At 37.4% G+C, this 23,451-nt stretch overlaps 1 protein-coding gene across 1 annotated transcript in view; it reads right to left on the bottom strand.

Moving 5' to 3' along the window:
- CFAP47 (cilia and flagella associated protein 47) overlaps positions 1 to 23,451 on the bottom strand; it is a 425,326-nt gene that overhangs the window by 82,148 nt on the left and 319,727 nt on the right. Inside the window, 5 exon segments of the mRNA XM_014462850.1 lie at positions 1,318 to 1,426; positions 5,628 to 5,735; positions 9,748 to 9,923; positions 15,848 to 15,945; positions 18,772 to 18,927. Coding sequence (XP_014318336.1) covers positions 1,318 to 1,426; positions 5,628 to 5,735; positions 9,748 to 9,923; positions 15,848 to 15,945; positions 18,772 to 18,927 — 647 coding nt within the window.

Genomic DNA, 23,451 nt, shown 5'->3' with positions numbered 1-23,451 from the left:
CAATTCCAATGTGTGAGCTTATTACACTGGATCCTAGCTCAAGAGGAAGAGTCTTGTGGCAGGTTAGTAAACTGAAATTTGAACAGGATACTGAATGATCTTGGAGATTAATATACTCTTAAGAACTATAATCCGAAGTATTTAGTGCTTAAATAGCATGGTGCAACTTACCTTCAAATTAAATAGTGAAGGGATTAAGAAGTATAAATTGGTAGTTAACCCCCAAAAAGATGTAAATAAAATACAACATAGGGAATATAATCAATAATATTGCAATAACTATGTATGATGCCAGTTGGGTACTGGAAATATTGGGGGATTTAGATGATCCTAAAGTATAGGATCATCTAACCACTATGCTGTACACCTGAAAACCAATACAAAATAATATTGAAAGTAAAATGTAATTAAAAAATAAAATTAAATGGAAAATGTCCAATTTAAATGAGAGTTAAAGAAAAAAAATATAAGAGAAAGAAGAGAGAAATATGGCAAACCATTAATATAACAAACAAAGTAGAAGGTATAAGTTTGTGCATTGTATTATTCTTTCAACTTCCATATCTTTAAAAAAATCATAATATATCATTGGAGGAAAGCAAGTTTTTTATATCATTATTTGCATTGGTAATCAATCTATGCTTATTTATTAAAGCATTTATGGGCTATAATCAATATTTTAAAATCCCTACTTGTGTAAACATGAGTACTATGCAACAAAACCATAAGTGAAGTTACATGTACATATATTCTTTCCATTTACTACCATTAACATTCATGTGTTCTCCTAATTTGTTCTACCATATATAATATTATTTTTGGTAAATTTATAAGTATATTTTTGAGTCATTTCATAACACTGAAATTAGTTGCTTGTTTCATACTTAATATTTGATAAATGTATAAAAATAAAAATTAATGAATTAGAAAGACACAGTTGGAAATATTAAAGCAGAGTCCATATTCTGCATTATGTAATAAAGTTGGCATCTGCAATATGTTATATTTGTTTTCCCTTGGACCACAATTTACATTCTTCTGTACAAGTAGTAATATAAAGGATATAAAAACACCACTTTCGCCCTAGCCCAGTGGTTCAGTTGGTTGTAGCATTGTCCCATACACCAAAAGGTTGCCAGGCTGATTTTTTTTATAAATTAAAGTCGGGGATATATATTTATAGAAATTCCATTTTTAAATTTTAGACATTTGAAACCTCATTAATAATTGAAATGCTAATATCCCACAGTGTCCCAAAAACAGAATTGGAAGATGTTCTGGTAGTGATAGGACACTTGGCTTTCTGAATATACTTACAAGTAATTTCTGAGAATCCAGGAAGAAATTATCAGGATTACTGTTTCTTACTTGCAATTCTAAGGTTTCGTGTGTAGGATTAGTTAAAGGAAAGTTCTGAATGATAAACCTAGAAAGTAAAACAAAGCTAGTAACCTTGTTCATAAACTTATTCAATGTTAACTTTATAAACTTGATTACTATTACCTAGTATGTGTTGAATTGCATGCTGCAAAAAGATAAATTGAAGTCCTAATTCCCAATACTTCTGAGTGTGACTTTATTTAGAAATCAGGTTGTCGCAAATGTTATTAGTTAAAATGAGGTCATACTGGAGTAGGGTGGCCCTTAATCCAGTATGACTGCTGTCCCTATATGAAGATGATATGAAGACACATGAGAAGATAGCCAGATGACAGTGGAGGTGGAGATTGGAGCGATGCATCCATAAGGCAAGGAGCACCAAGGGTTGCATGCAAACACCAGAAACCAGAAGAGGCAAGGAAAGATTCTCCCTTACTGGTCTCAGAAGAAGCATGGTCCTCCTGAAACCTTGATTTCAATCTTCTAGCCTCCAAAACTGTGAGACAATAAACTTATGTTGTCGTAAGCCACTCAGTTTATGGCACTTGTTATGGCAGGCCTAGGAAGCTTATACAACTTGTATGAGTTTCAAAATAAGAATCATCAAATATTAACTAATGACATTTTGCTAAATTAGATAATCCCTGATTCCCTCTCTATATTTTTACACCAATGGTATTTACACATTGGGTACTGGAACATATTCCAGTTTTAGGAGCAATGTTTACAAATTACTTTGTTAAATCCAGACAAAAAAGTTAACATAGTATATAAATAATAACAAAAAGTAACAAATTAACAAAGTTCTGTCCATTACATCAAGAAATACAAACTGATGATGAAATAAACCTGCCTCCCCCAAAATGTGGCTGGTATTTATGGTCAAAGCAAATAATACTCAAGAGGGTTCATAATTCTCAATTCACCATCATTTCTAATGCCTTTTCATATAGAGCAAACCAAAACCACACTGCGATATCACCTCACACCTGGTAGGATAAATATTTTTTTTTAAGTAAGATATGTATTGGTGAGAATGTGGAGAAAAGGGAACAGTCACACACTGTTGATGAAATGCAGATTGGTATAGGCACTATGAAAACCAGTACTGTCCAGCCACTGTGCTGTCCACCTGAAACTAATACAAAATAACATTGAATGTAAACTGTAATTGAAAGAAAAGACTATCAACATGGTCTATAAATATATGACCAGGGAGTCAACTTCATTAATCATGAGGAAAATGCAAACTAAAAGTGCATTGAGGTACCACTTCAAATGCACCAGAATGGTTAAAACTAGTTTTACAATAGCCATGTTTTTGAGGATATGAAGCAAATATAATTCATTTGTGGCTAGTCCTATATAATAAAAGGGTAATATGCAAATTGACCCTAACAACAGAACAACTGGGAATGACTGGTCACTATGACACACACTGACCACCAAGGGGCAGACACTCAATGCAGGAACTGGCCCCTGGTGGTCAGTGGGCTCCCACAGGGGGAGCTCTGCTCAGCCACAAGCCAGGCTGATGGGTACCAGTACAGCGGTGGTGGTGGGAGCCTAAGGATGTCCGACTGCAGCTTAGGCCTGCTCCCTGCTGGCAAGTGGACATCCCCCGAGGTCTCCCGGGCTGCCAGAGGGATGTCTGACTGCCAGCTTAGGCCCACTCCCCCAGGGAGTGGACCAGCCAGCAGGTGGTCACCCCCCGAGGGGTCCCAGACTGCGAGAGGGCACAGGCCAGGCTGAGGGACCCCCCCGAGTGCACAAATTTTTGTGTGCACTGGGCCTCTAGTAGGAGTATAAAAAGGTACAAGCAATTTCAAATTCTTTGTCATTAACCACCAAATTTAAATTGTTTACATAACAGAAATGAGCACAAATGTGCAACAAAAGCATATACAATGTTATAAACAATATTTTTCATATTAGACAAAACCTGGAAAAAAGGTTCATCAAAATAAAAAGGAATATTTTTTCAAATGAGGAACAGCACACAGAACAACATGAATAGGTCAATAAGGCCCAACTATCAATTTAGAGCCTCACATATATATATGAGTAAAATAAACATCAGATAAAGTTTCTAACAGGAAAAAACAAAAACATTAAGATAAAGTCCATGGCTTCTTAAAATGACCATTCATACCTTAAGGGAAGAGAGAAGATATTACAAACATGAAATAAGAAGAGAACATTACATTTTTTAAGCAAACAAAAGAAGCATCCTAATACAAACAGAAACAAAAAATGGTCTTGGATGTTGATAGCTGACATGAAAATTCAACAAAAAGATTGGACTATAAAACTGAACAAATATGTATAAATGCAAAAATACAAATGTTGGTAGAAAAGACAAAAAAGTAAGAAAATTATCAAAATAGTCCCCAAGTTCTAAATCCAAAAAATAGATGTAGAAAGAGAGAAGAGAGAAAACAGAGAGATGGCATAAGTCGAGATTTCCAGAAACAAAAATTATGTCATTTGTTTCCATATTGAAAGAAATCTCAAATACCTGGAAAAATGTGTGAAAATAGAGCCATACCAACATATTAAGAATTTTAAGGACACTGGGTACAATGAAAAACTGTGCAAATTTTGAAGGGGATAAGACTCCAAAACAAGGCTGGTTAAAAAAATAAAAAAATAGTTACCACCAAATATCTTTAAATATCATGTCTTTTAATTATACACAGCATGACTTGGAGAAAAAGAAATTATTTCTTAAAAAAACATGTTAAAAAATAACAAGAACCTAAAAAGAGAAAAGGCTAGTGCGTTTTAATGAAATAAAAAAATCATGATTGTAAAACTGTGAGCCAAATATTTTCACAAAATTGTCTTACATTAATAATTATTTATACATATATGTAGTTTACCTCTATTAACATTTATTTTAAAACTAGAAAAATATATAAAACTAGAAATAAGTTTATAAACAACTGGTAGTAGACATTGCTGGTATCCTGGTTCCTGAAGATTTTTACCAGCTCTCTGCCCCCATCAACCAAATTCTGAATTCTTGCTGTTCATCTTCCATGTGAGACCTTCAGATGATTACCCTTGGGTCCTGGAGCCTCCTCAACCTTACAGGAAAAGTATCTGGGAGCTTATAGCTCATCCTAAGGACCGTATAGTGACTAGTATGGGAGTCAAAAGCCCAGCATCTTGGCATCATGACAAGACCAATTCTGAGATGTGATTTATGCTCCAGGACTTTCTGCAGGATCAGGTAAAGTCTGGGACTGTACTTGAAATCATACCCTTGCTGAGCTTCTTCTCTTTTCTTATCCCACTTGCCCTATTCTCTTACTGATTTTTCTAACTGGGATCACTTCTTAATAAATCACTTGCAGTGAGGTTTTGGCTCAAGGTCTGGTATTAGGAGAATAAAACACTCTTTTGGTGTACTTAGGGAGAAAAATTGATGAAAAGGCACTAATTTGCCTACTAGCAGAAATTGTGACTTGGTTATCCCTATGTAATAACACCAAACTCAGTGCCAAACATATAATTAAGAACTCAACCACCTAAATATAAATGGCCATATCTCAAGGGAATACAGTATTAACCACGTGATCAAGTATTTTCAGTTGCCTATTGCTTACCCTCTGCTTTGCCTTGACCAAACTTTAGTCAGCCTTCTCTCTTTCCTACAGCCCCCTGAACTCTGCTGTCTCCAAAACTGAGCAAGCGCACGCACACACACACACACACACAAAAAAAAAAAAAAAGAAAAAGAAAAGAAAAAAAGAACATTTCTTCTTGGCTTTTCCTGTGAATTAGCTTATTCCAGTGAGATGCTTTTCCGATCAGTCCCCACTGGTCATTTTCCCATCCTTGTCTAGTTTTCCTTCTAAAGATTCTGCTTAGCTCTCTCCACTTGCCCCTCCATTACCTTATAAAGTAAAAAGCTTTTTCTATTTGATTTTGAGACACTTGCATATTTCAGAGATCAGAGAATTCTCCCTACTGCAATAGTCCCCTACAACTATTTCTGTAGTCTCTTTCCCTCACTTGCGATAATCACTCCTAGTAAAAGCCTCTCCCTCCTAAATCCTGACTTGATTTTTGTTTTTCCACTGAAGTGTTCCATGGGGTACTTTAAATATCAAACCTTTCCTGGAAAAGAAAAGCAATTAAAAACATATTCATGTCTTTTTAAAAATGTTAAACATATTATAACACTTTTAGATGAACTTTTTTCTTTCATGAAATAATTATATCTACTAAATAGAACTTACTTTCCAAGGTCACACACCATTTCTGGCAATTTGGTTGAATTTGGGAGTTCGACAGTAAATTTCAGTATATACCAGAACTCTAGAACCTTATCAGGTTGAAAAATAATGCTGGTGGAGAGAATATACAAAATTTATCAGTCACTTTAGTTTGTATAATAAATTTGGCAGAAAAAATATCCCAAATACAATATTTGACAATGACTCTGTGACACATTCTACTCTCATTATAGATATATTTAAAAATTTTTTTTTCATTTTTGGTGAGAAAATCATCTCATTATTAAAAAAAAAACCAGTGCCATTATTAACATCTGTTTAATCAAAATACCTGTTAAATCAATGAACAATGTTTAAACCTAAATAATTCAAATACCTTACAGAAGTTAAAATAAGAAAAGTTCTGCTTTCAAAGTGTGATTAAATCAAAGTTAGTTTGTCGATTAAACACATGTATTTTTTCATGTGAAAGCTATGAAGTGACATGCAGCCCTGGACAGTTTCCTTTATAATCAACATGCTCTCTTCTATGGGGGAGACAGTGACAGAGCAAGTGACAGTATAACTGGGCTGGTATCTCAGCTCTTCTTTTATTTGTGCGGACTTGAACAAGTCACTTAACATTTTGAGCTTCAATTTCATCATTTATAAAATGGGAGCAATTATTCTTACTACTCTATCAGGGTTACTATGAGAAATTTATGTGTGTATGTATGCAAAATACATGCCCCAGTGATGATAACGGAGTAAGCAATCAATAAGTATTACCCCAAATTATGTCTTCTAACGTGTGCTGATAAAGAAAATTCAAGATTCATTCTGTGTTTACAGCACACTGGAGAGAGGAGACTGGCCCACATTTACAATGGTAATTTATCAAGAAGGTATCTTTTATAATATGTCTTTTATTTCTGCTTCACAGTACAAAAATTTTATCCTCTAAAATTTCACATATATATTTATTTAATCATCATTCATTAAAATAAGAATTATTCTAACTCTGAAAGAGCATATAAACTAGCAAAAGTAATTTTAATGGAATAATTAATGCATTTCATTATAATACTATACTTAGTCTAATCTTTAAAACTATAATAAATAAATGGGATATTACTGTGAAACAAGTTAATTATCCTATATAATAAAGAGGGAATATGTAAATTGACTGTCACTCCACCACAAAGATGGCGGTGCCCACAGTATAGGCGGGGTTTCCGTAAACAAGATGGCTGCACCCACAGAGGAGGCTGAGTTCCCATAACGAGCCTTAAGGAGCAATCAGCAGGGACCTGAGGCTGTGTCCTCTCGCCCGCCACCATGGGGCTTCACAGGGGACCTCAGACCACGCCCCCCATCCTGGGCCAGGCCGGGGACCTCAGGCTGTGCCACCCTCCCAGCAGGGCTTGACAGGGGACCTCAGGCCATGCCCCCTGCCTTGGCGCCAGGCTGGCGGACCTCAGGCTGTGCCCCCTGCCCAGCAGGGCTTGACGGAGGACCTCAGGCCACTACCCCCATCACGGAGCCAGGCCAGGTACCTCAAGCCATGCCCCCACCCACAGGGCTTGACAGAAAACCTCAGGCAATGCCCCCTGCCCAACAGGGCTTGACGGGGGACCTGAGGCCGTGCCCCCTGCCCTGGCGCCAGGCCAGCGGACCTGAGGCTGCGCCCCCTGCCAAGTGGGGCTTGACAAGGGTGGGACTGGTTGGGTCTGGATCTAGCCCAATGGGGGGGGTCGGCTGGGTCTGGGTCTCGCGCAATTTTGAGGTGCACATGGGTGGGCAGGGACTTGACTCTGGGTCCCATGATGCACCCCAGACTCTGACAGAAGAAAGATTTTCATATACATTTTACTAATTTTCTTTCATCTCTGACACTTCTATTATAGAGAAAGGGCAAATAGCAATATTAAAATATTTCCTCTAATTAATCTCCTTTTATTTATTTTTTAAAAAAATATTTTATTGATTTTTTACAGAGAGGAAGGGAGAGAGATAGAGAGTCAGAAACATCGATGAGAGAGAAACATCGATCAGCTGCCTCCTGCACACCTCCTACTGGGGATGTGCCCGCAACCAAGGTACATGCCCTTGACCGGAATCGAACCTGGGACCTTTCAGTCCGCAGGCTGACACTCTATCTACTGAGCCAAACCGGTTACGGCTAATTAATCTCCTTTTAATGTGCATGAATTTCATGCACCGGGCCACTAGTTTTACTATAAACTAATTGAGTTAGTCATGAACATAAAGGTTATGTGTTTGTTTGTGCATGTAACTTAGTATACAGTACTATCTTATGTAATACGTATAATATGCAAATTGTTCCCTCGGGTGGTCATTCAATTGGGAGTTCAGCTGCTTGCTATGACGTGCATTGACCACCAGGGGGAGGCACAGAACATGGCAGGCATCGGCAATGCACTGCGACCTGACCTCTCACTGGCTACCTGGGGGCCTGGGTGATGGGGATGGAGGTGCGGTGAGAATGTGGGGTGTTTGCTGAGCTCGCTCTCACTCCCCCTGCTACCCTCCCCTGGAACACCAGAGCTTGCACACTGGGAAGCCCCCATACACAGGTGCTGGGCACCCGCAAGGAGCCTGCCCCATACCTGCATGGCGTCTTCCGGGTGAGCCGGGCTGTAGCCACCAGGACTGCAGGGGCCAGTCGGACTCCCCATGGGTTCACACAGGAGCTGGTCTGTGAATCCAGCCGGGAGAGAGTGTGCTGCCCAACCAGCTTCTGTGTGGTACTGCTCGGTGGCCCAGAGGCCCATGCTGCGACCTGGCTCACGGCATCCAGCTGCGCTCACCGCATCTCCACATGGGGACTCAGGCGCCATGACTCAGGCAGAGGGTGGGGCACAGGGGCCCTGGGGCCCAGGTGCTGCCCAGGGCCAAGAGGTCAGCTGGGACCTGCCCTTCCATGCCAGACGCTCACACTTCGATTGCCGGCCAGGCCCAGGGACTGTACCCATGCACGAATTTTGTGCACCAGGCCTCTAGTGTTTTTCATAATTATCATGCTATAAAAACACTTATCATTGCACTATTAATATGTGTATATATTGCTGTATGTTTGTGATGTGCGTGCACAGAGATGGTCCCCAATTTATAATGATTCAACTTAAGTGGTCTAACTTATTATCTTTCAACTTTGCAATGGTACAAAACTGAAATGCATTCAGTAGAAACCATAATTGAAATTTTTAATTTTGATATTTTCCTGGTTACAACTAATACTATTTATTGTTTTACATAATTTTACTCATCTGTAAGCTAATGTAAGTGTTCTGAGCACACTTACAGTAGGCTAGACTAAGTTATGATATTTGGTAGGTTAGGTATAACAAAAGCATTTTTTACTTACACTATTTTCAACTCACAATGGGTTTATTGGGACATACCAGGAAATCCCATCGTAAGAAGCATCTGTGTATATATTTAGCATAGTATAATACCCTTAATTTAATATTCTTTGTTTTCCAAGATGATTTGTTTTTAATTGCAAATATAAAATGTAAATTAATTTCACCAAGAAAATTGAAACTTTAACCCCTAATCCTTGTGTAATCATTTTCATTTGACTCAATTTTTTGCACCTAGAAAATTTTGGTTAGTGAAAAGTGGAATGAAAGAGGGTATATAAAGAGTAATTTAGGGCTTATTTAATTTGCTGTTCCCCAAAATAATAATTTTGCATTGGGTGAAACAGTGCTAACTCTAAATTAGTACATTTTATAAATGAATGGTATTTTAAAAACCTAAAACTATGAGCAAGTGTAATCTAAATGTTTACAGCAAACAAATAATCATTTTAAAAGCTTAATTAAAAAAATCAACAATAAAAAAATCAACAATCCTATATAATAAAAGGCTAATATGCAAATTGACCAAACAGTGGAACAACTGGTCGCTATGACACATACTGACCACCAGAAGATAGATGCTAATGCAAGAGCTGCCCCCTTGTGGTTAGTGTGCGCCGCTCAGCCAGAAGCTGGGCTAATGGTTGGCTCCCGGACTGCAAGAGGGTGCAGGCTGGGCTGAGGGACCCCCCCCCCTCTCCCCCCCCCCCCCGCATGAATTTTGTGCACCGGGCCTCTAGTAAAATATAATGCCATACTTTTCCTCTCTACAGCCTGTAGCCGCTGGAGTATAGCATACTGCATAGTCGATACATTCTTCTGGATTCAGCACAAATTTCTTGATTCCACTAAGGGCAGGACTTGATAACAGCACTTCTATTTGAAGAGTTATCTCTTTGGCATTACGGAGAGGTATTTCAAAACAAGTGGTCTCCTAGAATTACAGCATAAATATAATCAGCTCTTAGTGTCAGCATAGAGTCACTGTTCTATGGAAGCAAATACAAAGAAAATTTTGATACAATATAAGGCCATTTGTTTTCTTTTTCTCCTTGGTCCAGTACTGAATGCATCCCATTTGCTTTTAATCTTTTGTTTTCCTTAATTAGTCTTGGTAAATGGTAACATTATTTTTTCAGTAACTACTCCAAAAGATCTGTTTAGCTAAATGCTAAGGGCACTGCAAAATTACATTTAAAAAATATTTTTCCTCAGTACCATTATTAATATGAGGTCTACTTGTCTATTTCCTCTAGCTGTAGTACTCAAGTGTCAGCAATGCAATAGAATCACCTGTAGCGGTTGCTAAAGTACAGATTATTGGTCCTACTACACAGATTCTGATTCAGTAGATCTTGGATGGAGCGTTAAAACTTATATTTCTAAAACATTGTGGCTGCTGCTGCGGATCTAGAGGACATACTTTAAGTAGCTCTGCACATTAAAATCACACAGTAAGGACATTCTGAACTAAGAAGTCAAATTATACTGATGATATGACCACCTTCCTGTTTAGATTCCTTTCTTCTGTTTTGGTTTCTCTTGTCCTGACCTCCTGGCTACACACTCAGCCATGGAAGGCACTCTTCAAGTTCTAAGACATTTCCTGGTCTTCATTCTGACCCTCCATTCTAGCTAATAACTTATATTTCATCCCATGACAGCCACGATTTCCACTACAGTAAAAGCCATTAATTGAAGCAAATGTGTTAAAGGTGAATAATAGTTAGGATACATCTCAGCTGTCTAGAATGCCTTAACCTAATAAAAAGGAGGATGTTGGACATTTCGGTCACAACTTAAAAATTGATAATGGGGCTTGACTGGTGTGGCCCAGTGGTTGAGCGTCAACCTATGAACCAGGAGGTCACGGTTCAGTTCCCAGTCGGGCACATGCCCAGGTTGCAGGCTCCATCCCCAGTAGTGGGAATGCAGGAGGCAGCCAATTGATGATTCTAATCATTGATGTTCCTATCTCTCTCTCCATGTCCCATTCTCTCTCTGAAAATAAATAAAACATATTTTTAAAAATTGGTAATGGATGTACTTTAGGATATGGAGCTATTTTGAAATTTATCATGTCACATTACAGGAGTGACCACAAAAACCTAATACTAAGCTGATGGGAGGCAGGTGTTGAGGGGGAGAGAGTTAGTTATTCACAAAACATATCTTTAAGATAGACATTGCAGCTTTGTCCATGGAGCAAACATTTGTTTGATTACCTCTATATAAACAAATGAGTGGATAAACATTACATTCACACACTTTCTGGTAGGAAAAATTTAATTCACTGAGTATTTGCACTGAAAACTTCATACTTCCTACTCTCAATAGGTCTGAGAAAATAAAGACTATGTTTTGGCTCATAAAAGTTTAATTGTGTCAATAGCAATTCAATATGCACTAATAGGAAGTATTTTTTTTACCATATCCTCTCCCAGAAGAGAATCATAAATTCATTATGAAGAAATTATTTCTGAGGTCCAAAACACACAAGTAAGGTATACTATTGAGGAAATCTTCAATTTTAATTTTTCTCAATTTTAAAACATTAAAGTCAATAAATCAACTATTCCTAAGGGTATTCTGAAATGTACCATGTAATTTGGAGGAAGTGATAACTCTAATCTGTCTCAGTAATTTTCCTAAATTAAAAATTCAGTGCCAACAGTTCAGAACTCAGATAAACAAAGTCTAATTACAAATTAGAAGCATCATTGTCGTTCCTCTGCCACTGCCACCTATATGTCACTGTACCTACTGAAGTCATGCCTCCCACCCCCCATCTCCAATTCTCTGCCACTCAATCTGAGACACAAAGATTGAAGAGGTGGATGCTATTGCCTAATGCCAGATAGGGGGTAACGTGGGGGTGAGGATGCATTGGTAGGCACTAAGGAGTTGGTAAAAACCTGAAAATTCCTGTAGTGTCTGAAGGTTTGTTCACATGTATTCTGACATTTCATATAACCTTGTGGTGGGGATGGCGGGGAGAGGAGAGTATGAAATGCAGTGACAATAGAAGGATATCTAATTACAAGGACCAATCCCTAGGAAGTACATTCCTACTTAGTTGTTTAACATAGGTTATAGGTTTTATCTATCTATCTATCTATCATCTATCTATCTAAGAAGGCTAAAATTTTAAACTAAAACATTATTGAAAAAGGTTGCTAACTCACATGTTTTATGTTAATGTTTTTATATGTGACACAACGTGGATTAACTGTGCTTTTCACTATGCTCCTCTCTTACTAGCTTGTGGAGATATTTCTAGGTCTCACCATTAACAATAGAGTGAATTTAAATGAAGGTTATTACAGAATGAAAAATTAAGTAAAGAAAGATTCACATAATTATCACCAACTACAGAGCAAATATTATGAAGGCTACGACTGATCTAAAACTTAAAGCATATAAAATTTTGTTCACATACTAAAGTTTTGTTTTCAAAAAATATAGCCCATTGCTATACTGGAATTATTGAGCATCAATGGGAAGATAGTGGATTACTCTCATCATTCTCCCACAGCCAAACTATATGACATACACGAAATTTTTGAGTTAAAAAAAATGAAACAGCAGATATTACATGTTAAAATTTCCAAAAGAAATTCTAAATACTTTACTCCAACAGAAAATGAACTACTAGCAACCAATTATTGTTTATTGTGAATATGACTTTTGGAACCTGCTGTAAGAAGTAAACAAATTTATGTGCCTCAGAGTCTAAATATTTCTTACACAAACCCTATTTTAGAGAGATTCTAACCATACATTCATCTTTAGGGAAGATGTGGAAATTGGGTTTAATGTAACAAAAGTTGAGAAGCAAATAGAAAATTAGAGATGGCTTAGTATCTTGAAAGCTCCATTGCCACATCTGATGATTTAAGGTTTAAGTTAAATATTACTCAGAAGTTTAGCAAAAACAGCAACTGTAGTCAAAACTACTAGGGAACAATATATAGATGAGGACAATAGTTTTAATGTACTTCAGAAAGTATTTAGAAAATATCTTCTTCAAGAAGTGCAGAAAAAGTTTATTTGATGGGATTATCTCTCTATATAAAAGCCTAATATGGAAAGTGTCCGACTGTTCGTTTGACCATCCGACCAGTCGCTATGATGTGCACTGACCACCAGAGGCAGATGCTCTGACTGGTAGGTTAGCTTGCTGTTGGGGTCTAGCGGATTGGGACTGGACAAGATGGGCCGGACGTGCCCTAGAGCCCTCCTGTGATCGTGCACCAGGGCTCTAGCTCAAAATAACCCATATCATCTCTACCACCTAAATCTTCATGTTCATGAATTAATAACTCATATATTTTTTAAAAAATATATAGATATGTATTTTTATTGAATTCAGAGAGGAAGGGAGAGAGAGAGAAACATCAATGATGAGAGAGAATCATTAATTGGTTGCCTCCTACATGGCCCCTGCCTCCTACATGGTCCCCACTGGGGATCGAGCCCACAACCTAGGCATGTGCCCTGACTGGGAATCGAGCAGTGACCTCCTGGTTCATAGGTCAACACTCAACCACTGAGCCATGCTGGTGGGGCAATAACTCATACATTTTTACCTTAGGCAATTACTATTAGAAAGGTGGCAAAGCTTAATACCTTGGCAACACTATCACTGTTATTAGTAGTTTGTGTGGACAGAGTTAGTGGAAAAAGACTCCACCTCACCAAACTCAGTTGAAAGTGAACATTTAATTAGTACAGAATACCTGTCTATAGTGAGAAAAAGAGCAATGTAGCAGGTGATGGTGCTAAGTTTTGCCCCCGCATTGTAATATAAAACTACTCAATAGAATGGGGGCTCAAAACTTGCATTTTCATGTAGACCTTGAGAGGAAATTATTTCAATGTCTTTCTGAAATAACTATGCCAAATATTCACATAAAAACAATATTATAACTGATAATAATCTGAAATATTATACAAATAAGAGGTATTGGTACCCTACTGTGGTATTAAATAATAATAATGGAATTATTGCCTGGGGAGGGGGAAGTCCCTTATGGAAAATTGAAAAGGGCCCATTTGAAAGTACATTATTCATGAAAGCAATATATTCCTCAATGGGTATATGTAAATCTTAATTTTTAAAATGAAAACAGACCTAGCTGGTTTGGCTCAGTGGATAGAGCGTTGACCTGTGGACCAAAGGGTCCTGGGTTTGATTCTGGTCAAGGGCATGTACCTTTGTTACAGGCTCCTTCCCCACCCAGGCAGTGGTCAGGGGCGTGCGAGAGGCAACCAATCTATGTGTCTCTTTCACATCACTGTTTCTCTCTGTCTTTCCCTCTCTCTTCCACTCTTCCTAAAAATCAATGGAAAAATATCCTCAGATGACGATTATAAAAAAACACCAAAAAAAAAACAACCCCAGAAAAATGAAAACATACTTTATGTGCATTAAAAGAGACAGGTGATGGTTTATTTTTGCTTTTTGCTCAGTCTTCTTACCTATCCATATAAAGTACCGTGACGGTATGTGTTTCTCAACCTGTGTGACAATCTTCACCTTGAGAAGTTGGGAATTACAAAAATCTCAATTTTTACCAGTATTTTCTTGAAGGATTAATAACTCTTTCCAAAAAAGGACACTTTATATACCATTTCATAAGATGCAACAGTTGGTTGTTATTTTAGAATTGCATCTATATTTGCTAGTTTGTGTTGCATATTTCTACTCCTCTCTATCCCTATTTTAAACATATGGTTAATAAGGAAGCCAATGTCTCCCCCTTTTTGAGGTACCACCTCATGGTTCCAATTTCTCCTGGTCTCATTTTTAGAGTATTTTTTCTCCTGTGTTCTGAGAAAGAGATGACTTTTAATCTAGTAACAATTTTCCACAGCAAGTGGTTTCATAGTTAAAATTATATCATTTAAAAATAACCTTTAAGATTTTATTCTGCAGCGATAATAGGGTCACAGATATTGGATATTTTCATTAAGTGAAATGATCCCAACATCATCACATTAAATGATTTTCCACTTAGAAGAAACTCCATTTGCAATCTACACTTGAGTACATTTCAACAGTTTAATCATCCATTTTCTTTGCCTCAGTAGAAATTTACCCAGAAATCAGATGGACAAATAATTGATTTGTAGACTAAAACTGTTTTAAATCTTTCCTTATTTTATATTTGATGGAGCAAAAGTTCAAGATTCTAAATAATCAATTGTACAAAAAAATCTATCTTCACATTTAAAAATAAAAATAATCTTTATCACGGATTTAAGTATTTGAGTACTAACAATAAGGAAATTAAATGGAATGAAAACATGATTAACAGCAATTAATACTGTCTTCGTGTTTCATTTAAACCAAGACTCTCAATATTTGACTCTTAAGTAATCCTGGACATGGAGTTAATAACACTTCAATAATTCACATAAAACAAATCCTATTCTTAGTCACTATTACTTAAAACCATAAATCTATGTCTGTTGCTCCAAATATTTTTCTTCCTGTTGTAAAACCAGGAAGAATTAGTATTGAAAAAGTCTGAAGACACACTGCTGCTTTTATCAGACATGTGAGGGCAAGCATAAAGGCGAAGGTTAAGTTTGCTCTAGTAACTCTTAAATCATTCAGGTAGAATGCTAATCAGTGCAGCCACTATAAGATATCATAGAACTAAAAAAATCTTTTCCATAAGCTTTCAAGGTACACTTTACTGGATTTAAAAATAAAATTCCTAAAAAATGAATAATTTATCCAAACATGAGTATTAATAATATTGGTTTTTTTCCGAGGACAGCAATTTAAGTTTACAATCAAAAGACCGTCTGCAAAAAGGCAAAATCTATGACCATTTAATGGGCTCTTACCATAGCAACACATTTAATTTCAATAATGTTTACAGGTTTCCCAGGATAGATATGGATCTCAAGATTATACCAGACTTGTATAGTGCTATCATCATCATCTGGAAAAAAAAATTCATTTCTTAATATAGGTTTCAGAACACCATACTTAACATAAAGTTTGAGAAACATGAACAGATATCATTTTCAAACTCTTTTTGATGGGCTCATTTGTCAAGAGTGCTGAGGGGAGGGTAAGAAGGTGAATTCATCACTGTATGTGAGTGCTAAGGGAAGCCCTATCCTGCAAAGTCTTTCCCCTTTTAGCTCATGTATATTTTATGGATTTTTCCAATGCTTTAGTCCACAATGAATTCGCAGAGAAAATAGTTCTGAAAAGAAAGATGTCTATAACTAAGAAGACATTCTAAGCAAATTTCAAGCATACACTATCATTTTTTCAATATAATCACATTGTTGTACATTATATCTCCAGAACTTACTACTCATTTTGCATAACTGAAACAAAATATACTATTGAGCAATCAGTAAGAAAGAGACCCACGTTGTTATAGGCAATAGAAGGTTAATCCTGTCTGAGTCATGATATGGGAAGGCCTATCTGAAGAATTGAACATGTCATCATGCAGTTTAGATTTTTAAAATTAGATAGCATTCCATTGGAGTTCATTACCATGACATGATAGTATTCTGATTTTCTTTCAAACTCCTCTAAACACTTTTATCTGGTTTTCCTTTACGGTTCTTGTGCCTTAGATTTTGATAAGGGCTTAACTTGTAGCATAATCCATCTACAACAGGTATCTGCTCTTTGCCTTACCTGAATGATTCCTACTGAAGAATCCCTAAACTTTTACAACCCGTTTTATTATTTTTTCACCATGTCCAGCTCCAAATATTCAACAGCTGACTAAATATTGCCATGTAAATGGTTTACTGTCACATCAAAATCAGAAAACACAAAACTGTTCTAAGCATTATAATCTCCCAAGTTATTTCTTCTTGTTGAGTTTAACTAAACTACCTCACAAGATTACTGCCTCCACTTCCATTTTGTGTGGCCTAGCAGCCTGCAGGAACCTTGAAGCAACACTAGCCCCTCTCCAAAGTGCATAACCTAGAAAGCAGCCCAGCAGAGTCACAAGAAAATATAAGTTCATAATATCACTCGCACAACCACACTTGGTCTAAGTACCTCTCCAACCTCCCAGGGCTGTCCCCTTGTGTGCCCCTTAGATAAGACCCCTAGGAAGCTTACCAAAACCCCACTGTTTTTGGTTTGAATTGACCAAACTGGCCTTAGCCTGTGAACCACAAAACATTCCATTCAAAAACCCTAATAAAGGCATGTACCCAGGTCCTTCCTCTCTTCCTGCCTGGATCTTACCTTGTAGACCCTGGAGGCAGCTAGAGTACCTCCTCCAGGACCTGTGAGTAACAAACGTCTCTATTTCACTTTCCCTTGCAGTTTTTTAAACCTTGACTCACTACCATCTGACACTCTAGGGCACTATTTAACAAATGTTAATTTAACAAAATCAAGATACTTCTAAATTTCTATCTGAATATTTCTCTATTCACCAACATAACAAACCTTGTTATTTTTTTTTAAATCAATCCTCTCTTGCTATCTCCTTTGTCAAATAATACTAGTTTCTAAAATGTTTTCCATCTTCAGTGGTATTTCTCTATCCACATCACTACAATAAAATACATTGTTCTCTTCACTTCAAACACCATTTGCTGTTGCAATGACCTGACTCCAACTGCTTTTCCCTTTCCAAGGTATTTTGAATACTGACTAAATGTCACTTTTAATCCATGTATCCTGTGATGGTTAAGTGTGTGTGTTGATTTGGATGGGCTATAGTGTCCAGTTGTTTGGTTACATACCAGTGTAGATGCTGCTGTGAAAGTTTTTTTTTTTATGTGATGATAACTCATATCAATAGACTTTGAGTAAAGCAGATTATCCTGCATAACATGGGTGGGCCTCCTCCCAAAGCAAAAACTAAGGTTAGCTGAAGAAGAAACAATTCTTAGTTAAGACTGGAACATGGAAAACCTGCCTGAGCTTGTAGCCATCTGATTTGCCAGGTATGATTTGGACACAATACTACAGTAGCAACTCTTACCTAATTTTCTAGGTAAGAAAGGCTTGCCCTACTGATGTTGGAATTGCCAGTCCCCACAATCATGTTAGCCAATTCCTTAAAATACCACTACTTATAATACATTACATTATATTAGAATATTATGGTAGTATCTGTTTCTCTGAAGAATCTGACTAAATACAAATTCATTTAATAAAGATTTCTTCTTTGGGATAAGTTTGTATCAACAACTTTGCTCCTGATGATCCAGTTTTCTCTAATGGCCTCCTATGTCCCTGCTTCTTACACATAACAAAACTCATTCCTCCATTCTCCAGGAATTTTCCCCAGTCTATTCCCACACCCCACCATCTCATTTTCCCTTGAATTCCTACTAAAAAGATATGATGTTTATTAACATGAAAATAAAATTTTATAAAATAGGAAGGAAAAACAATAGCATTTGCTTTCTTTTGCATGAGAAAGACTATCACACCCTATGTTGAAGAAAATCATATTACATTGCTAAGTTAATATACTCATTAATATTTTATCAGAAATTAATTTCTGTTTTTGTTTAATAACATGAATATATATGAATTTTTTCACTTATGAAAGAGTAGGCAGCCTTCAAGCTGAAGGGTTATACTCTATTACGGTTAACAGCAAAACAAATCCAGAAATTAGACTACATACATTTAATATTAAAATAATACAATAAAAGTCTGATAAATATGTGCAACACATTTGTATATGAATTATGAATATAAAGTATCTACTCATAAACCAGTTTATGAATGCTGGTCATGAAACTCTTCATAATAATAAATTTACCTAAGCCTGCCGTATCAAGCTTGATGGATTTTTCTGACAATTTCTTAAAAAAAGATCTTCCATCCTGATGCTGAATTTCATGTTGACCTTGATCTTCATCTGAGTCTTTCTCAAAATCATCATCTTGACTGTTTTCAATGGAAAATGAAAGTTTACCTACAACACATAGGTACAAAATTTCAGATTAACCAGGGATTAGTTTTCTAAAATGAAAGGTCGGTTTCAGATATTAAAGTTGCTCTAGCTTGAAACTAATAACAACAAAGCCAAACATAAATTCTATATTTTAGTATCAGAATTAAATCTGATGGTGGTACAGAACAATTTAGTGAATTCAAGAAAATGTTCTCAAAATCTCCATTAAAATTATATTTTAAATATTTTTTCAAATGTGTCAAATAATAGAACTGTATCACTTTTCAGAAAACTAAATGAATGTGGGGGGGGGGTACAACATACAAAAACCAACCAGTGTAACATACCACATTAACAGAATGAAGAAAAAAAACACGTGATCATCTCAATTGATGAATAAAAAGTATTTGACAAAATTATACAGCCTTTCATGATAAAAGAAAAACAGGAATAGGAAAACTTTCTTAAAATAATAAAGGCCACATATGAGAAATCCACAAGCTAACATTATACTCAATGGTTAAAAACTGAAAACATTTTCTCTAATATTGGCACAAGACAAGGATGTCTGGTTTTATCGTTTCTATTCAACATAATACTGGAATTTCTAACCTGAGGAATTATGCAAGACTAGAGGCCCGGTGCATGAATTCATGCACGGGTGGGGTCCCTTAGCCTGGCCGGTGATTGGGGCCATCTTGCCCAGTTCTAATTGGGGCCGATAGGGGCTGGCTGGCAGGGGGGGAGGGATCACAGGAGGTTGGACGGCCACAGGAGGTTGGCTGTGGGAATGCACTGATCACCAGGGGGCAGCTCCTGTGTTGAGCATCTGCCCCCTAATGGTCAGTGCACATAATAGTGACAGGTCAACCGGTTGAGCAGTTGACTAGTAGTAACAGTCACTTAGGCTTTTATATATATAGATATAGTAAAGGCATCCAAATTGCAAATGCAGTAGTAAAATCATCTCTGTCTACAGATGACACAATCTTATATGTAGAAAACCTTATTGATTCTATACAAAAAACTTAGACCTAATTAATGCATGCAGCAATATAATATGCAGGATATAAAATCAACACACAACATCAGTTAAATTCCTATATATTAGCAATGAAGCATTTGAAAAGGAAACTAAGAAAACAATTCCATCAAATAAAACTTATTTAGATAACACTACATATGTTAAACAATATGTGTGCACTGAATAAGGAAACCTGGTCAATATTTCAAATACTATGAAATACTTGCAAGAATTAAAAGGACATATTCTCTATTCTTTCTCACTTCAGTCCATTTAGTTACTCAGCATATTTTTTCTTCCTCCAATACATCCATTTAAATGCTACTACATTTTTATTATCCCTTAACAAAGAAAAATTGGACAAGCATTTGTAAAACAATTCAAAAGCCCTATATGAGTATAACAAGACCATATATTATAGACCAAAATGAGAAATTAAATACTTATCTTAAGAAAAAGGAAAGGGATGAAGAGAACTATGGAAGCAATTATAGGTCAATTTAGTAGCTTGTGTTTTAACTAGTGGCCTGGTGCATGGATTCATGCACATTAAAAGAAAATTAATTAGAAGGTGGCTGGTGGGGCAGGACTGGGTGAGATGGGCCAGACACACCCTGCAGCCAGCCTCCCCGGCCGGCTGCAGCTGGGGCAGTGCCAGGGCTCGAAGGGCATCTTCAGAGTGAGTGGGGTCCCTCCTGCAGAGTGAGTGGGGTCCCTCCAGCAGGTGGGTCCCTTGACCTAGCCTATGGGGATCAGGCTGAAACCAACTCTCCAATATCCCCCGAGGTGTCCTGAAGTGGGAGAGGGCACTCTGAAAAGTTGCTGTTGCTCAGCCGCTCCTGTGTTGAGTGTCTGCCCCCTGGTGGTCAGTGTGCATCATACCTACTGTCCGGTTGGCTGGTCATTTAGCCTTTTACATATATAGATTGAAAGGACACTTTTATTTATTTATTTATTCAAATATATTTTATTGATTTTTTTTTACAGAGAGGAAGAGAGAGGGATAGAGAGTTAGAAACATCGATGAGAGAGAGAGAGAAACATTGATCAGCTGCTCTTGCACACCCCCTACTGGGGATGTTGCCCGCAACCAAGGTACATGCCCTTGACCGGAATCGAACCTGGGACCTTTCAGTCCGCAGGCCGATGCTCTATCCACTGAGCCAAACCAGTTAGGGCAGGACACTTTTAAACAATGCACCAAAATTATGCCAATATTTTTTACTTAATTTATTCTAGAGAAAAACCTTTTGCTTGGCAATATAAATTTAATGTTATTTCTAAACAATTACATTTTAAAATTGCATCTTTATTTTTGGTTATTAATTAGCAATAGAGGCCCAATGCACAAAATTCGTGCATGGGAGGGTGTGTCCCTCAGCCCAGTCTGCACCCTCTCCAATCTGGGACCCTTCAAGGGATGTCCGACTGCCTGGGCAGTTGGACATCCCTCTCACATTCCAGGATTGCTGGCTCCCAACAGCTCGCCTGCCTGCCTGCCTGACTGCCCCTAACTACTTCTGCCTGGCCAGCCTGATCACCCCCTAACCACTTTCCTGCCAGCCTGATCGATACCTAACTGCTCCTTTGCTGGCCTGATTGCCCGTAACTGCCCTCCCCTGTTGGCCTGGTTACCCATAAATGCCCTCCCCTGCAGGCCTGGTCACCCCCAACTTCCCTCCCCTGCTGGCCCAGTCACCCCTAACTGCCCTCCCTTGCCAGCCTGGTTGCCCCCAACTGCCCTTCCCTGCTGGTCTGGTTTGCCCCTAACTGCCCTCCTCTGCCAGCCTGGTCACCCCTAACTGCTCTCCCCTGCTGGCCTGGTCCCTCTCAACTGCCCTCCCCTGCAGGCCCGGTCACCCCCAACTGCCCTCCCTTTCAGGCTTGGTCCCTCCCAACTGCCCTCCCCTGCTGGCCTGGTCGCCCACAACTGCCCTCCCCTATCGGCCATCTTGTGGCAGCCATCTTCAACCACATGGGGGCAGCCATCTTGTGTGTTGGAGTGATGGCCAATTTGCATATTACTCTTTTATTAGATAGGATAGGAGAAGAGATAAGTAGTCAAATTCTTATAAACTTATAAAAAGAATAACATTAGACTCAACAACCTGACTATCAGCAATGAACCTTCAAATCAAATGCAGTAAATACTGATTATGAGAATATGTGTGAATATAAAAGAATATGTGAAGAGATGATAATTTTTCCACAGTATATATACATGTGATTACTTTGTTCGCTATATTCCTCTGTTCTGGCTAAGGCCAATCCAAAAGGGAACAAAAGTAAATAAAAACCTTGATTGTTGGTGCTTGAGTTTATTAGAGTGACTGGAAAATTATTAGATGGCTTTGGAAACACTATAGGTACAACCGAAAAATAGTAGTGAACAAAAGCAACTGTCTAAGGTACAGCATCATTGACTTAATGGAGATTCTTAGTTTGTCTGAAGAGAACATTACAAAAAATCTAATAGAAATAGTAATTACTGCAGTTATACTTTTAATAAAAAAAGCTTTTACTTTGACAAAATGGACATTTTTAGCTGCTAAACAGTCTAAATGGTTGATTTTTCAAAAGGCTGCTTTAACAGTCAATAAAATAAACATTTCTCAGTATAGAAGTCATTTTATAAAATTAGGAATCATTTTTCTCTAATTTCATATTAACTTATAAAATATAAATATCAAACTCAAACTTAAAGACTGAGCAATGTTATTTTATGCTAATGGTTTTTCTTTGGAAAATTATGCAAAACCATTTATTGAATGCTTACTCTATGCTCGGCATATGCTACACCCATTACCTATTTAATTACTTTAATAGACATGAGTTAATTAATCATTTTATTTATTTATTTATTCTTTTCTTTTAAATCTTTATTGTTGAAAGTATTATATGTTCCCCTTATTCCTCCACTGACCCCTTCTAGCTCACCCCCCGCCCCATGCTCCAAGCCTTCACCACTCTATTATTTTTAAATTTATCTTTATTGTTGAAAGTATTACAGATGAAAGCTGAGCAACCTGGGCTGTACAGAAGGTTGGCTGTAGAGAAGGTTGATAATTTACTCTAGGTCACACAGGTAATAAGTGGCAAAGGCATACATATGTCCCTGACAACAGAGTATGGGAAATGGTACATTAAGTCATGTCTAAATATCACCAAACATATCACAGAATAAATGGTTTTGACTGGCAAAATCGCAAAATCACTCCCATACTTCTTCCAGAACATTTATTTTGATCTAAAGTGATAGGTCTTAGATACTGCTCAATGATCACCTCCAAAAGCAAGTTTCCATGGCAACAGTTAAACCTGGCAAAGTTTTGACCTCTTTGCACTTGGTCTTCTCACACCCACCCTGTTCTTAGCACTGGCTTCATGCTTCACCACTCCCAATAGCTAATGAGGAACACTGTTCAGGAAAATTTCTGTAAGGCTGGCCTTTTGTCAACTTGTGAATTTCTTGGAGGCACATTAATTTCATCAAAAAGTTTTTTTATACGTATATTCTCTAT

This window comes from Myotis lucifugus, unplaced genomic scaffold, assembly GCF_000147115.1.
Source record: "Myotis lucifugus unplaced genomic scaffold, Myoluc2.0 scaffold_192, whole genome shotgun sequence".
Taxonomy (NCBI): Eukaryota; Metazoa; Chordata; class Mammalia; order Chiroptera; family Vespertilionidae; genus Myotis; species Myotis lucifugus.
This window is presented reverse-complemented; position numbering and strand designations above follow the sequence as displayed.